Source organism: Zalophus californianus, chromosome 11 (genome assembly GCF_009762305.2).
Source record: "Zalophus californianus isolate mZalCal1 chromosome 11, mZalCal1.pri.v2, whole genome shotgun sequence".
In the NCBI taxonomy this organism is placed as follows: Eukaryota; Metazoa; Chordata; class Mammalia; order Carnivora; family Otariidae; genus Zalophus; species Zalophus californianus.
In genome coordinates this window covers 14772479-14787208 of record NC_045605.1, presented here as the reverse complement: position 1 = coordinate 14787208, position 14730 = coordinate 14772479, and the positions used below count along the sequence as shown (strand labels likewise).

Here is a 14730-nt window from a genome sequence, read left to right as displayed (position 1 = left end):
GGGCACCAAGCCAGGAACTTGAACTCTGCTGAAGAATGGGATCTGGGCGGCTGCTGACCCTCAGAGCAGGGCTGGGGGCCAGCTCGCCGGGCATCTGGCTACCCTGGGGCGGGGGCGGGGGGGAGATTCTTCTGCTCCTGACAAACAGGCAGTTAGTTCGGGCTGCCTGCCCATGGTTCCTCTCCTGCTGCTTTTCTCTGTGTCCTTGACCTCTTTGGTAACTCTACCTCTCACCGGATTTGCAATTTGGTCTAGACTTCAAAACCTCAGGGTCTACCTCTCCTTCCTTTGGAGCTGCGTTTCTCTGCAAGTTGGAAGCCAGCAAAGAGGATCAAGTTTCCTTCACTCCTTTTCTTTCAGGCTCCTGCAGCTGAACACTGCAGACCTACATACCAGAGAGCCTCTATTTATCCCGTCACCATTTTGAAGACTTCCCCCAGCCTGCTGAAGTTTGGATGGATCTCTGACCTAGACGCCGACAAAGGAGCCACCCTGTTTTCAGGAACACTCACCTTAAGAAAACATTCATGCTAAGACACTGCTGGTCTTCATTTGGGGTGGCCCCTGGGTTTCTCTGTTCTAACAACTGTTTTTGGTTGTTTACCGTTTTTCTCTCCCTCTCTCTCTCTCTCTTTCTTTCTTTCTCTCTCTCTCTCTCCCTCCCTCCCTCCTCTCTTTTCTTCTTTCTTTTCCCCACATGATCATGACATCTTTCTGCTGCTTTTCTTTTCTTTTTGTCTTTTCTTTTCCACTTCTGTAATCTGCCTCTCCCTTGGTGGAATTTTCTTCCGTCTTTATGAAGTTTTACCTTTTCCAGTCAGCCTGACCCATCCTCCCTTTTCTGGCCACTTCTCCATTCCAGGGTTTAATGAGGAGATGTCAGGAAACACCAGAGTTTCTAGGCTGCTAATCGGGGATTAGGGCAATTTGTTTCTGTTGAGGGTTAGACTCCTGCTCAAGCCTACTTCTTAACTTCAGGGGTAATCATCCTTTGTCTTCTGCTGTTTCTCAATGCTGCTTTGTTAATCTCTCACAATTAGCCACCCTCTTTCCAGACAAGGAGGCACCTTTTCTCATTTAAATTCCTCAGCTCTTCAGATTTTTCTGGACAGGTGGCCACCCTAAAAATGGCAGATGAAATCTGAGGCACAGAAAAGTTATTATGAAAACCTTTTCCTTGAGAGTTCTCAGGGTCCATGGTTCACTTTGGGCGTAATTTTGCGGCAAGAGCATTAGACTTAAGAGTCAGAAAAGGTCCAGTTTTACGACCCGTTGGCTGTTCAACCTTGGGCAAATCACTTACCTTCTCTGGGCTCTTAGTATCTTCTCTGGAAAAATGGGAACACTTCATGGGAATATTGGGGAGGTGAACTGGATTGAGATAGTAGGTTAAATGAACAGGGACGATGTCCGGCTTCTTCTTGAAGTTCTTCAAAGTGAAGGGATCATTAAACATCGAGATTCATTTGGGTCTATTTTAGGTGGGTGTCAGGAGAAAGCTACAAGCTAGAAAAGGCACAGAGATGCTTGTGGGTAACATTTAACTAAAAACTGAGGGTATAAGCTGTAGGACTTTTTGTCCGGAGAGGGTCTTGAGACATTTGAATTGTTTTGGAGTCGTGTGAATCCGGTCTAGGCTCCTGTGGCCCCAGGGAGGTGCTTTGGGAAGCGGAGTCACTGCGTGGAGATTTCAACATTCACTTCCCAGGCCAGTGGGAAGCTTGCTTAGAAAAAAACAGTGTGTCCGGGGGGCCAAACCCAAAGCTGCTGGGCCGTTGCAGGCTGGTACCACCTTCTCTGGCTGTCTCTGAGGCCATCCAGAGGCCAGAGCCCCTCAGACGGACTGGAATTTAGAAAGCAGACTGCAGGGTTTGGAACTAAGTGCAGACTGCTTTGTAGCATAGAGGGCGGGAGGGAGGAAAGGGAGGCGGGCAGTAGAGAGCTGAGGCCCCACCTTTCATTCTCCAGCAAAGTGCACCAGCAGAGCAGGGATGAGTCACAGGCACTGGCGCTCAGCTTCCCAGTAGGTGAGGGACTGGCTCCTCTCTCGGGGAAAACGCGGCGCTGTCCTTACAGGCGTGCCCTTGGCCGGGAGCTGGAGCCCCCGGTCTGCCCGGTCTGGTCGCCGGGGCCAGGGCTGGGTTCCCTCATGTATGGCAAGAGCCCTTCGTGTGCTGGGCTGCTTCTCCTTGGCATACAGCTCACAGGTAAGGGCTGGCGGGCTTCTCTCAGCGTTCGCTCCTTCCCTGCCTACCCCCACAGAGTTAGCTAAGTGTCTCCCAAGTTGCCAGAGTTTTGTTGGGGAGCCTGAGCCACAGTGGCGGTCCGTTCTGGTTTTGACTTTACTGAAACTGAAGTTGGTGGGTTGTATTTGGAGAAGTGATTTCGGACAAACAGGTTTAGGTGTGTTTCGGCTGCTAGTGATTCCGGGCACAGAGAGGGCTTTCTAATCTCAGGTTACAAACCTTTTTTTTTTTTTTTTTTCTTCCATGTGGCTACTCTCAACCTCCCACTGCGGGCAGGACTTGGCACTGGGATTTCTGTGTGTGGGTCTTGTCTGGGACTTGCAGTAGCCCTGGAAAAGCTGAGAATTTAAGGAGAGAGCACACCCCACCCCCTGTAATTTTGAAACTGGCCCAACGTGCAAGTTCTTAACGTAAATATCACGGTAAAAAAAATGCCACGTTAGGTATAGAGGTTCCAGGGGTGCAAGCAGAAGCTGGCTAGGTTAATGAATTCAATTTCTGCAGAAGACTAGGAACAGTATGAAATCGTGACCTAACAAGGACCCTTTCTGGACAACTTAGAGGGGACCGTGATACACACAATACATAATGCTTAATCTGAATACATGTCTAATTCATGTTATGATTAGTTTTGATTTGTTTCTGCTTTCAATTTTATTTGCCGACGTCTATAGTTTGCTAGAACAGTCTGCAGTGGGTACCGTGAGGCTGGGGTATGGTGCCATGGCAAAAGTGAGAGCACTAAGAAGGCTCTCTGGGTGGTATTTTTAGTTCTATGGCATAGGAAGGCCACAGGTGCATGTACGTGGGAGTATGCAGACTCAGGATGAACTAAGTCTGAGAGCTGGGGCATCTCAATCCGGTTTCGTGCCGCACTCAGACATTTATTTTGGCAGTGTCCGCAGAAATTGTTTTAATCCACATCTTCCCTTTTCCTTTTCTTTGCGGCAGCCCTTGCGCAGATAGTGGCAGTGGAAATTTACACCTCCCAAGCACTAGAGGCTGTCAACGGGACAGATGTTCGGCTAAAATGCACTTTCTCCAGCTTTGCTCCTGTGGGTGATGCTCTGACAGTGACCTGGAACTTCCGGCCTCGAGATGGGGGACCTGAGCAGTTTGTAAGTAGATTATTGTCATTGGCCAGGAGACCCTTGGCTGGGAAAATAAGCCAGTCCATTTCTCCTTGCCCTTCCTGTGCTTTTCTTAGCAACAAGCGCAGGGCAAAGCTGAGAAACAATTCTTGGGACAGAGACAGACAGAACTGAGAGGTCCATCAACGGGAGAGCAAGAGGTTCTTGGGGGAGAGCTGCAGATGGGGCAATGAGGCTGGCTCCCTCCATCTCAGCCTCCTTGCCCACGTACTGAAGAAGACCTTTGGCCACTTCTCCCTTCTAGGTATTCTACTACCATGTGGATCCCTTCAAACCCATGAGTGGGCGTTTCAAGGATCGGGTGGTCTGGGACGGGAACCCTGAGCGGTACGATGTCTCCATCATCCTGTGGAAGCTGCAGTTTAATGACAATGGGACATACACCTGCCAGGTGAAGAACCCACCTGACGTTGATGGGCTGATAGGGGAGATTCGGCTCAGCGTCGTGCACACTGGTAGGTCGGGCAGGGGAAAACCGTTTGGGGAAGCGTGAGAGCGTGTAGAAAAGAGAGGGGTAATCTTTTGTAATGGCTGAAAGGGTAGAGAGCAGGGCTAGCCCTTCAGATCCGCAATCCACAGAGGGAGACTGAAGAGTGGCGGGGTAAAAAGAGAAAGGTTTTGTTTGGCTGTGGAAAGAAACACAAAGTTAAGCAAATGGACCAGGGAATCTGTTACAGAAATGGCATTGAGATTGGAAAAGGGAGAGGAAGCAATTCTCTGATAAAAGACTAACAATAGATCCATTCATTCACTCATTTATTCACCAGATACTTATTGAGTACTTTGTCAGGCACTGTTCCGCACTTGACCCAAACTAGCTCATTTAACTCACACAACCACCCTAGGCGGCAGATACCAATAACAACAGCTCTCCTTTATTAAGTACTCCCACATGCCACGGGCTTTGCATACATTAATCTTTATATATCACATTAGTTTATTGTGCTCTTAGTGCTACACATTTTACTAATGAGGAAACTGAGGCTCACAGAGATTAAGTCCCTTGTCCAAATTCATGGAGCTGATACATAGAATCATTTAGAACTCAAACCCAAGCATCTTTGACTCCAAAGCCTCTAAACAAATGTACCGTATTGCTTGCAATCCTGTAAAGGCAAACCTGGAAACTGCCAGATAACGAAAAGCAAAGACCATAAAACTTCTGAGTTGTAAATCTGGGTTTGAGCCACTGTTATCATTTACCAACTGTCAATAAATCTTTTTTTTTCTCTCCTTACAGTGAGAATAATATAGCAAGGATTATGGTGAAGATAAAGTGAGATAATAGATGTAAAAATTCCCCAAACTCTTGACTTGCCCTGAAAAAAATATTTGTTGGGCACCTGGGTGGCTCAGTTGGTTAAGCGACTGCCTTCAGCCCAGGTCATGATCCTGGAGTCCCGGGATCGAGTCCCGCATCGGGCTCCCTGCTCAGTGGGGGGGGGGGGGGGTCTGCTTCTCCCTCTGACCCTCTTCCCTCTCATGCTCTCTGTCTCTCATTCTCTCTCTCTCAAATAAATAAATAAAATCTTTAAAAAAAAGAAAAAAATATTTGTTTGCATTGAAAATTATAATAGCTACCACATATTGAGTGTTTATTATGTGCTGGCACAGCATGGAACAATTTACACAAAATTTTTTTTTTACTTTATTTATTTATTTTTAGTGATCTCTACGCCCAACGTGGGGCTCAAACTCACAACCCTGAGATCAAGAGTCGTGTGCTCTTCTGACTGAGCCAGCCAGGTGCCCCCAGGAATAGAATTTTTTTTTTATTTTTTTAAATTTTTTTTAAAGATTTTATTTATTTATTCATGAGAGACAGAAGAGGAGAGAGAGAGAGAGAGAAAGAGAAGCAGAGGGAGAAGCAGGCTCCCAAGGAACAGGGAGCCCGATGCGGGACTCGATCCCAGGACCCTGGGATCATGACCCGAGCCGAAGGCAGACGCTTAACCAACTGAGCCACCCAGGCGCCCCCCAGGAATAGAATTTTTTAAATAAGAACTCAAGAAATGGATATTGTTACCCCTATTTAATACCCTGAAGAATCTGAGGCTCAAATAAATTAGTTACCCCAAATCACACAGCTAGTAAATGGTGGAGCTGATATTTTGATCTAACTCTCTCTGGCGCATGCTCTTAACCAACACATAATATTACTACCCAAAACGTATAAGCCTGTAAAGTGGTAGGATTTCCTCCTTTCATTCCTAGTATCATCCTTCAGGGGCCCCATCAATAGGGCTGTGTGACCTTGGAGAAGTCATTTGAGTACCGAAAGACGTATTGGAATGTCCTGGGATCTCAGTTTCTGAATTCCATCTGCAGCTTACCTGCATGAACAGGTTAGATAAGAACACGTGGTTCTTCCACGTGCTGTGATAACTACTCTGAGAATCTAGTGAAAGCCACATCTCTGCTTCCCACAAAAATGTACACATACACACACAAAATGACATGGAGTTTGTGGGCTTATGGCTCCCCTCTATCCCTGTCCTCCTTCACAGACTCCAGGCTGGGGACTCCTGGGCTGGACATTTCTCTAATGTCTTTTCTGGCTCCGAGGGTTTACTGAAGTTTATTTATTTAATTAAAAAAATGATTTTATTTATTTATTTGAGAGAGAGCGCAGAGGGAGGGGGAGAAGCAGACTCTCTGCTGAGCAGGGACTCAGGGCCTGATCCCAGAACCCCCAAGATCATGACCTGAGCCGAAGGCAAACGCTTAACCGACGGAACCGCTCAGGAGCCCTGCGTTTACTTAAGTTTAAATCAGAAATCAGACTAAAAGATAAGAGACCCAGGCTTCAGATTCTGCCTGGTTTAGGGACCTTTCCGTCTAGGTTCCCTCTTGCATCATTTTATCTGCTAGACTATCGTTACTGATTTACTTGCCTATCTTCCTGGTGGGCATGAGTTCCTTGAAGGTAATATCATTTTTGGCTTTGTATTTCCGCTGCAATGTCTGAACATAGTAGGCCCTTAATAAATTGGAATAAATGACTGACTGAATGCCAGAGATGAGAGGGAATTGAGGAGAAACAGTTCGGGCACTGGGTTTGATGAGGTCAGCAATAACCTTACCCCACGAGGTGGTTCAACTGGCTCAGTAATTCTCGAAGTTTCAGTCTGCATCAGAATCACCTGCAGGACAGGTTAAAACAGAGGGCCGGGCCCTTGCCATTCTGGAGGCGCCTGATAATTCGCATTTCAGAGTTCTTAAGAGTGTTGCTGCTACTCCTGGGACCGTAGTTTGAGAACAGTAAAGTAGTCTGCGTAGCTTTCTTATTGCTCCTAGAGTTGACAAGGTAATACGGTGGGAGAAAGGAAGATTCCATTTAATGATGAAAATACACCCTTCTCACTTTAGATTTCATCATGTCCCTTCTCTTTTTAGAAACATGAGATCTACTTTTTTTTCCTTGCAGTCCGCTTCTCTGAGATCTACTTCCTGGCCCTGGCCATTGGCTCTGCTTGTGCACTGATGGTCATCATAGTAATCGTGGTGGTCCTCGTCCAGCATTTCCGGAAGAAGCGCTGGGCTGAGAGAGCTCATAGAGTGGTGGAGATAAAACCGTAAGGCTGGGCAGTTCTGGGAAGCCTTCTAACACTCTTATCATGATTCTTGGTATTTTACACTTGGGCTAAATGATTGTTGAACAGATGTTCTTAGCTCTGAGTAAGTCTTGTGAAAGAATTCAGATTCACCAGATAGATAAATTAGGGCGTGATTTAGTAACTTTATAAAAGCTTTCTTTTTTTTTTCTTTTAAAGATTTTATTTATTTATTTGAGAGAGAGAGAGAATGAGAGATAGAAAGCACGAGAGGGAAGAGGGTCAGAGGGAGAAGCAGACTCCCCGCTGAGCAGGAAGCCCAATGTGGGACTCGATCCCGGGACTCCAGGATCATGACCTGAGCCGAAGGCAGTTGCTTAACCAACTGAGCCACCCAGGCGCCCTATAAAAGCTTTCTTAATTAATTTCATTGAAGATTTCATTATAGGCTTTATTATGGAGGATTTGATATTATCAGAATCTGCTTATATAAAACTTTTCTAGGACATTCCTTTACTTTTAATGTAAAGTGTACATTTGTAAGGACCACTGGGCAGTCAGCAGGGGCGCCGCCAATCAGTGCCTAGGAAAGTCAGCCATGCTGATAGAAGGTGCTCAATAACTATGTATATTTTTTGAGATGAAATTTACCTACCATAAGCATTCACCTTTTTAATGTTCGCGAAGTTGTGTGACCATCACCACTGATTCCAGAATTTTGATCACCTCCAAAAGAAACTCCATGCCCTTTAGCCATCACCATTGTCCCCTCCCACCTGCCCCTGACAACTACTAATCTTTCTGTCTCTATGGATTTGCCTATTGTTCAAAGGTGAGGAGAATGTAAAGTGCCCCCCAAACTGAGAAGGCACTTTGAAACGAAAAGGCGGTAGGCAACTCCATACAGAATACAGAGTTTTATGCCGAGTGACTTACCGACAGGGAGGATCAAGAGAACCGCCATCTGGACAGCAGCACAGCTAGTCACCTCCGAAGTCCCATGTTTTAGTTTGCTGGTTTTATTTGTTTATTTATTTGACAGAGAGAGAGAGAGAGAGAGCACAAGTAGGCAGAGCGATAGGCAGAGGGAGAGGGAGAAGCAGGACCCTGGGATGACGACCCGAGCCCAAGGCAGACACTTAACCAACTGAGCCACCCAGGCGCCCCTAGTTTGCTGGTTTTAAAGGGGCAGGATGTGTGGGGGGGCGTGTTCGCATACACGTGATTGATTGCTAACGTTTAACAGACCTTCTGGCACCACCTGTGGCTCCGCGGAAAACTATGTTATCTGCACCAGTATCTGTTTTTTTTAAATTTTTTATTGTTAATCACCATACATTACATCATTAGTTCTTGACGTAGTGTTCCATGATTCATTGTTTGTGCATAACACCCAGTGCTCCATGCAGAACGTGCCCTTTTTAATACCCATCACCAGGCTAACCCATACCCCCATCCCCCTCCCCTCTAGAACCCTCAGTTTGTTTTTCAGAGTCCATCGCCTCTCATGGTTCGTCTCCCCCTCCGATTTCCCCCCTTCATTCTTCCCCTCCTGCTATCTTCTTCTTTTCTTTTTTTTTTTAACATATAATGTATTATTTGTTTCAGAGGTACAGATCTGTGATTCAACGGTCTTGCACAATTCACAGCCCTCACCATAGCACATACCCTCCCCAATGTCTATCACCCAGCCACCCCATCCCTCCCACCCCATCCCCACTCCAGCAACCCTCAGTTTGTTTCCTGAGATTAAGAATTCCTCCTATCAGTGAGGTCATATGATACATGTCTTTCTCTGACTGACTTATTTCACTCAGCATAATACCCTCCAGTTCCATCCACATCGTAGCAAATGGCAAGATCTCATTCGTTTTGATGGCTCTGCACCAGTATCTTAATGGGCCCATTGAAATCCAGAATAAGCTCCCTGGACATTCTGGTTTTGGAATGTAGGTGTGGGGTTTGAACATTTATCTTTTACATTACATCTTATACATTACTCTAGAACATGTAGCCCTGAAGAGGTCATTAAGCAGACTACAACAAGGTGGTGGGTCAAAGATGGAGTCAGTATGGCCAGCATTCCTACACCTATTCTGGACATTTCATATAAATGGATAATCATACAGTGTGGCCTTTTATGTCTGCTTCTTTGACTTAGTATAGTATTTTCGAAGTTCATCCATGTAGAGCATATAGTAGCAGTACTTCATTCCTTTTTATGGCTGTATAATATTCCATTGCATGTACATACCACGTTTTGTTTATCCATTCAATTGATGGATGCTTAGATTTTCTCTGCTTTTTGGCCAATATGACTAATGCTGCTATGAACATTTATTTATACATTTTTGTGGAGACATATGTTTTCAACTCTCCTGGGTATATACCTAGGAGTGGAATTATTGGAACATATGGTTACTCTATGTTTACCTTTTTGAGGAATTACCAGACTGTTTTCCAAAATAGCTACACCATTGTATACTCCCACCAGCAACATATAAGCTTCTAATTTGTCCATATCCTTGACAACACTTGTTGTCTGACCTTTTGATTATAGCCACCTAGTGGGCGTGGAGTGGCATCTCACTGAGGTTTTGATTTGCAATTTCCTAATGACTGATGATGTTGAGCATCCTTCCATGTGTTTATTGGCCATTTGCATATCTTATTTGGAGATCTATCTATTCAAATATTTTGCCCATTTACAAGCTGGGTTGTCTTTTGTGGGTTGCCTTTTCACTTTCTTCTTCATGTCCTTTGAAGCACAGAACTTTTTAATTTTGATGAAGTCCAATTCCTTGATTTTTTCTTTTGTTGCTTCTGCTATTGGTGTCGTATCTAAGAAACCACTGCCCAACTCAAGGTCATGAAGATTTATGCTTGTTTTCTTCTAAGAACTTTACAGTTTTATTTTTTATTTTATTTTATTTTTTTAAGATTTATTTATTTATTTGAGAGAGAGAATGAGAGAGAGAGAGAGCAAGAGAGGGGGGAGGGTCTGAGGGAGAAGCAGACTCCCCGCTGAGCAGGGAGCCCGATGCGGGACTCGATCCCGGGACTCCAGGATCATGACCTGAGCCGAAGGCAGTCGCTTAACCAACTGAGCAACCCAGGCGTCCCAGAACTTTACAGTTTTAATTCTTTGATTAATTTTGAGTTAATTTTTGTATGTGGAGTGAAGTAGGAGTCCAAATTCATTCTTTTGCAATTATAGTTTTTCAGCTGTCCCAGCACCATTTGTTTCCTTTCCTCAAGAAATATTTACTGAAGTAAATAGAATTGATTTTAAGAAGCCCAACGAACCCAACTGTGATGTTAGGGTTTGACTACAAAGCAATAAAGATGGCTTCTAGGTCAACACAAATTTTTTTCTTTTTTCTTTTCTGAATAAGGAATGGGATTAGAGGCTGGATACTAATGATAAACTAAGGTGTCTGCTTTAACTCCTTCAGGTTCCCAAATTGTATCCCCATCTAAAAGTATTCTGAAGCAAGTAGAAGTTCAGAGACCCAGGCTCATGTGGAGGCATGTGTATTAGTAGATAGAAGGCACTAGTGGTTTAGCTCTCTGTAAGCTTGGGTCTATTCCCAGATGCATTTAATGCTTCCCAAAATATGCGAGAAAATACATCACCCAAAGCTTTCTTTCTAAGATTTACCTCCGTTGCTTCTTGTCATTTTCACCTGACATTCGTTTCTACTTCTTTGTTACAGAAAAGAAGAGGAAAGGCTCAACCAAGAAAAAAAGGTCTCCATTTATTTAGAAGACACAGACTAACATTCTTAGATGGTGAGGCTCATAAATGAGTTGATTTCTTTCCTTAGGTTTCTTGTCTGGCCCATCTCTAATGTGGATCTCCCAGATTTTAGGACTTCTTCATGAAATTAGATGTTAGGTGTTTTCTACATGAAATTAGAGGAGCTGGGTCAGGGAGATAAAAGTCTTCTATTAGTGTTATATACAGCGTCCTCTTTGAGTGTGTTTTGTGCAAAGGATGAGGCAGTTAGAGCCTACTGCCATGGAAGATGGGAGAATTCTAAGATTATTGGAGCCTTTGTGGTTATGTTTACCATGACCAAGAATAATAAATTCACTTTCAACATGTAAATAAATCTTTATTTTTTTAAATGAAAGAAGTAATATCTGCTTGTTGTATTTTGTCATAAACCAATTGTGGCATCAAGAGAATGACTCAATAGGTATGTCTGACATTTTGACAGAACTGTTATACTACTTGGAATTGATTTCGACTCCTTTCATCTAGTTATTGGGACTATGAATCTAATTTTAGTAGTGTGTAGTTCTATTTTTCTAGTTTTCAGGTTTATTATGCTTAAAGGGTAGGATGATTTATTTTTCATATGATCAGAATTTTTCCTATTCTGTGAAGTAGGTCCACTATTATTATTTGCAAAAAGAGTCACATTTTTGTAACCCAAAGCTTCAGGGAAAGCCCTCAAGGATTTATAAAATAGACTATGGAGAGAAATGATTCTGTTGTAAACCCAGAAGAATCTAGTATCAGAGAGAGATTTTACCAAGGACTATTGTCTTTTTAAAGCCAAGCAGATTCTCTAACAAGTCAGGGTCATGAAAAGTAAAGATGGAAATGAAAAGAAATTTAAGGAACTAACACAATCAAGTGCAATGTGACTGGATGTCCTTACTGGATGGATACTAGTTTTAACAAACTAGTTGTAAGAAGATTTTGGTGGGGAGGGCAGTTGGGAGTCTTGAATATGAAAATTTTGAAAATGGATAATATTAGGGAATTACTGTTAATTTTTATTAGGTATAATAAAGATATTGTGGTTACAGAGGAGAATGTCCCTATCTTAAATATACATTTATATATAATATACATTTATTACATATAAATTTATATATGTATTTATATATAACAAATTAAAAACCAAATAAATATATGGCAAATAATACAAAAAATGCTTTAAAATTAGGTAATGAGTGAATTCTATACACTGTCTTTTCTGCTTTTCTGTGTGCTTGATTTTGTTTATAATAAAAAGGGAGAGAGAGAGAGAGAGAGAGAAGGCATGCATGTGTGTGGGTGAGCTTATGGATCATCCAAGTGTCCATGCAAGGCAGAGGCTATGACTTAAGGAAATTGACACTGAGAACTATTTAACAAGGATCAGGAAACATCTTTTAAAAGTTAAATTAGGAGGAGAACAAGTAGATTAAGAATATTTTCCTTCACAGTGGCGAACATATCTAATAATATATATGTAATTCATAATTCCAGGTATCTCTATGCACTCTTTCCAAATGCATTATCCATTTAAACTTTTGTATTTCAGGAAGCTGAAGATTCCCAAGAACAAGAACTTTAGGATAAGCTGAAGTTGATGGAAGCTTTTCTTTGGCTTTTTCAGTTGTGACCTGTCTTCCAAGCAGCTCTGCAGTACATAACCATCTAGATGAGCAACATCTCTCTGGAGCTGGCAAAGGCCCTCTTGAGCAGATACCAACAAACACACACAGTCTATTACTAAGGTTTTATTTAATTTCAAAGTGCAAATATTTTTCAAATGCCCATTATTAGCCTTTTATACTAAGAAGCTACATTTTTGCCCTTAAACACTCCTTGTGGATTATTAATTGTACACACATACATTGGTATCAAATGAGATGAAAGCCAACTTGTCTGTCATGATGTTTCCTTTAACATACTAGTTTCTTTAGAGTAGCACTCTTGCTACTAAAGTTAATGTGTTTACTCTTTCCTTCTCACTCTTAATTAAAAGTGAGCTAATTCTCCCAGCTGTTTTTGATTGATTAACAGTAAATCTTAAATTCAAACTGTTAAAGGAACAGTTTGATTTTTTCATGGCTGTCCTTAAGTATGGGACACATCTTGTTTTATTGAATTTTTTTCAGTATCCTAGATAATGTTTGTTTTTTGTTTTGTTGATCCAAGTTTTATAATAGCACAAATCTAAATCACAGACTAGCTAGAAAAGTTTATAAATGCCACCCCAGGATGAATCACTTGTCACCTTTTTTTTTTTTCTGTGTTGTGAAACAACCAAAAGTGCAGGTTTTTCATGAGCAGTGAATACTGTTTAGCTTACTATTCAGTTATCTATAACAACAGAACAAAATCTAAGTTCACTTGCAGACTGGAATCATTAAGCAGTTACATGGAAGGATTCTGAAATAGTATGTTACAACTGTAAAAATTTAGGGCTGGTAAAAAAAATCACCCCTATATTGATGATAATTTTGTACAGTGTTATATAAAGCTCTGAGAACTGGATGATATTATTTATTTTTTTCCTTTATCTTATTTTTGCTTTAATTTACTTGCTTACTTTGTGGGAGGGAGGATTTGGTATGGGGCAAAGAAATACCAAAACTAATAATATGAAACCAACTTTATTTGTTTTTTCCCTTATACTAGTAGAGAAAGCAAACTTTATAAGTGGGCTACGGAAAGAAGAGTGCTTTTTAAAGTGTTTAATCTCCCAGTGTCTTTCCAAACTTAAGCTATAGCAGCATTTATTCAAAATGTACAAAATATCTGAAAGTTTAGGTGCTCCCTCTCCCGCATCTTTATCGTCTAATATTTTCAGTTTTTACTGACTGGGCCAAAGATGTTCTTTCTTTTAACAAACTGGAATTTTCAAATAGTTACCTGTATTTAAAGATGCTGAACTTTGATATTTTTTTTCGGGTATTTTAAAATAGTTGGTACAATTTACATATGACCCTTGATTCTGATTCATTGCATACCTGTCTCATTTTGTCTTTTACACTAAAAAAGTAGTCTTAATACTTAGTTTTGAAACTAAAAGTTAGATTTAAGGTCTATATTACCTTTAACTCACATTTTCTATTTTTATCCATAATTCAGCCTTTGAAAATAACATAATATTTTTTCAAACAGATGGCCTGGATGATGTTCCATAAGTGTAATGAAGAAGTGGTTAAAAACTCATGGAGTCTTTTCCATAAAACTTGTAGCTTGTGTCTTGGCTAAATATTCAGGGGTTAATATGACCCTGTTCAGTGTCCTCTTCCTAAAGATAACTTTTGTATTGTAATTTATTTTTTACTGTGCCTTAAACACATTTGTAAATAACCTTTAGTAATAAAGAATTATCAATTATATAATTTGCTTATATACAAATCTAAACATTTTACACAGCAAGTACCAACATGACCCGAGCTGAAGGCAGATGCCCAACTGACTGAGCCACCCAGGCGCCCCTGAAGCATACTTTTGTTCCCCTCTTGTTTTCATTAAATACACGCAGATTCCAAGAGGATAGGTTGACTAATGATTGGAGCAGGGTACCATCCCATCTTTTGAGAAGAATGGGACACTATCACTTCATTTCACTTCCAGCACTGAAAACATTACTTGCTCACTTTTCCCACCAAAAGAGTTCCTTTTTTCCCTCTATTATATGTTGTAGTCATTTCATCATTGCCACTGTAAACAGCAGTTTAATAAATATTCAATTTATGTAGGTACGGAGCTGGACACTGTGATAGCTACCCACAAAACACGACCCAAAGACACTTGAGGTACACATTCGTCAGGAAGGCCTAATACATATTTATTGACTGCTCCTGTATAATCTCCTAGGTCTCTTCTAACTCTAAATCTATAGAAACCTATTTTGAGATAGTTCAAATAAAATAATCTGTAGGGAGTAAAAAATGACTTCTGAAGAGAATTGGAGGATCAAGACTAGTACGACAGAACTCCATAAAAATAAATTGTAATTTTTCCAACAGTCTGTGGCTTAC

At 41.7% G+C, this 14730-nt stretch overlaps 1 protein-coding gene across 1 annotated transcript; it reads left to right on the top strand.

The window, feature by feature from the left end:
* Window positions 1-1841: 1841 nt before the first annotated feature.
* MPZL2 (myelin protein zero like 2) lies at window positions 1842-14711 on the top strand. The gene is made up of 6 exons (XM_027581312.2): window positions 1842-2207; window positions 3198-3364; window positions 3642-3852; window positions 6825-6972; window positions 10668-10743; window positions 12273-14711. Exons 1-5 carry the CDS (start codon window positions 2150-2152, stop codon window positions 10729-10731), a joined length of 648 nt encoding a protein of 215 aa, XP_027437113.1. The 5' UTR covers window positions 1842-2149; the 3' UTR covers window positions 10732-10743; window positions 12273-14711.
* The last annotated feature ends 19 nt before the right edge of the window (window positions 14712-14730 follow it).

Bases quoted from the DNA above. Each gene is read 5' to 3' on its own strand.
- MPZL2 (XM_027581312.2), top strand. From the start codon at position 2,150: ATGTATGGCAAGAGCCCTTCGTGTGCTGGGCTGCTTCTCCTTGGCATA. The intron at 2,208-3,197 runs GTAAGGGCTGGC...TCTTTGCGGCAG, and splicing joins CCTTGGCATACAGCTCACAG to CCCTTGCGCAGATAGTGGCA. The intron at 3,365-3,641 runs GTAAGTAGATTA...TCTCCCTTCTAG, and splicing joins ATGGGGGACCTGAGCAGTTT to GTATTCTACTACCATGTGGA.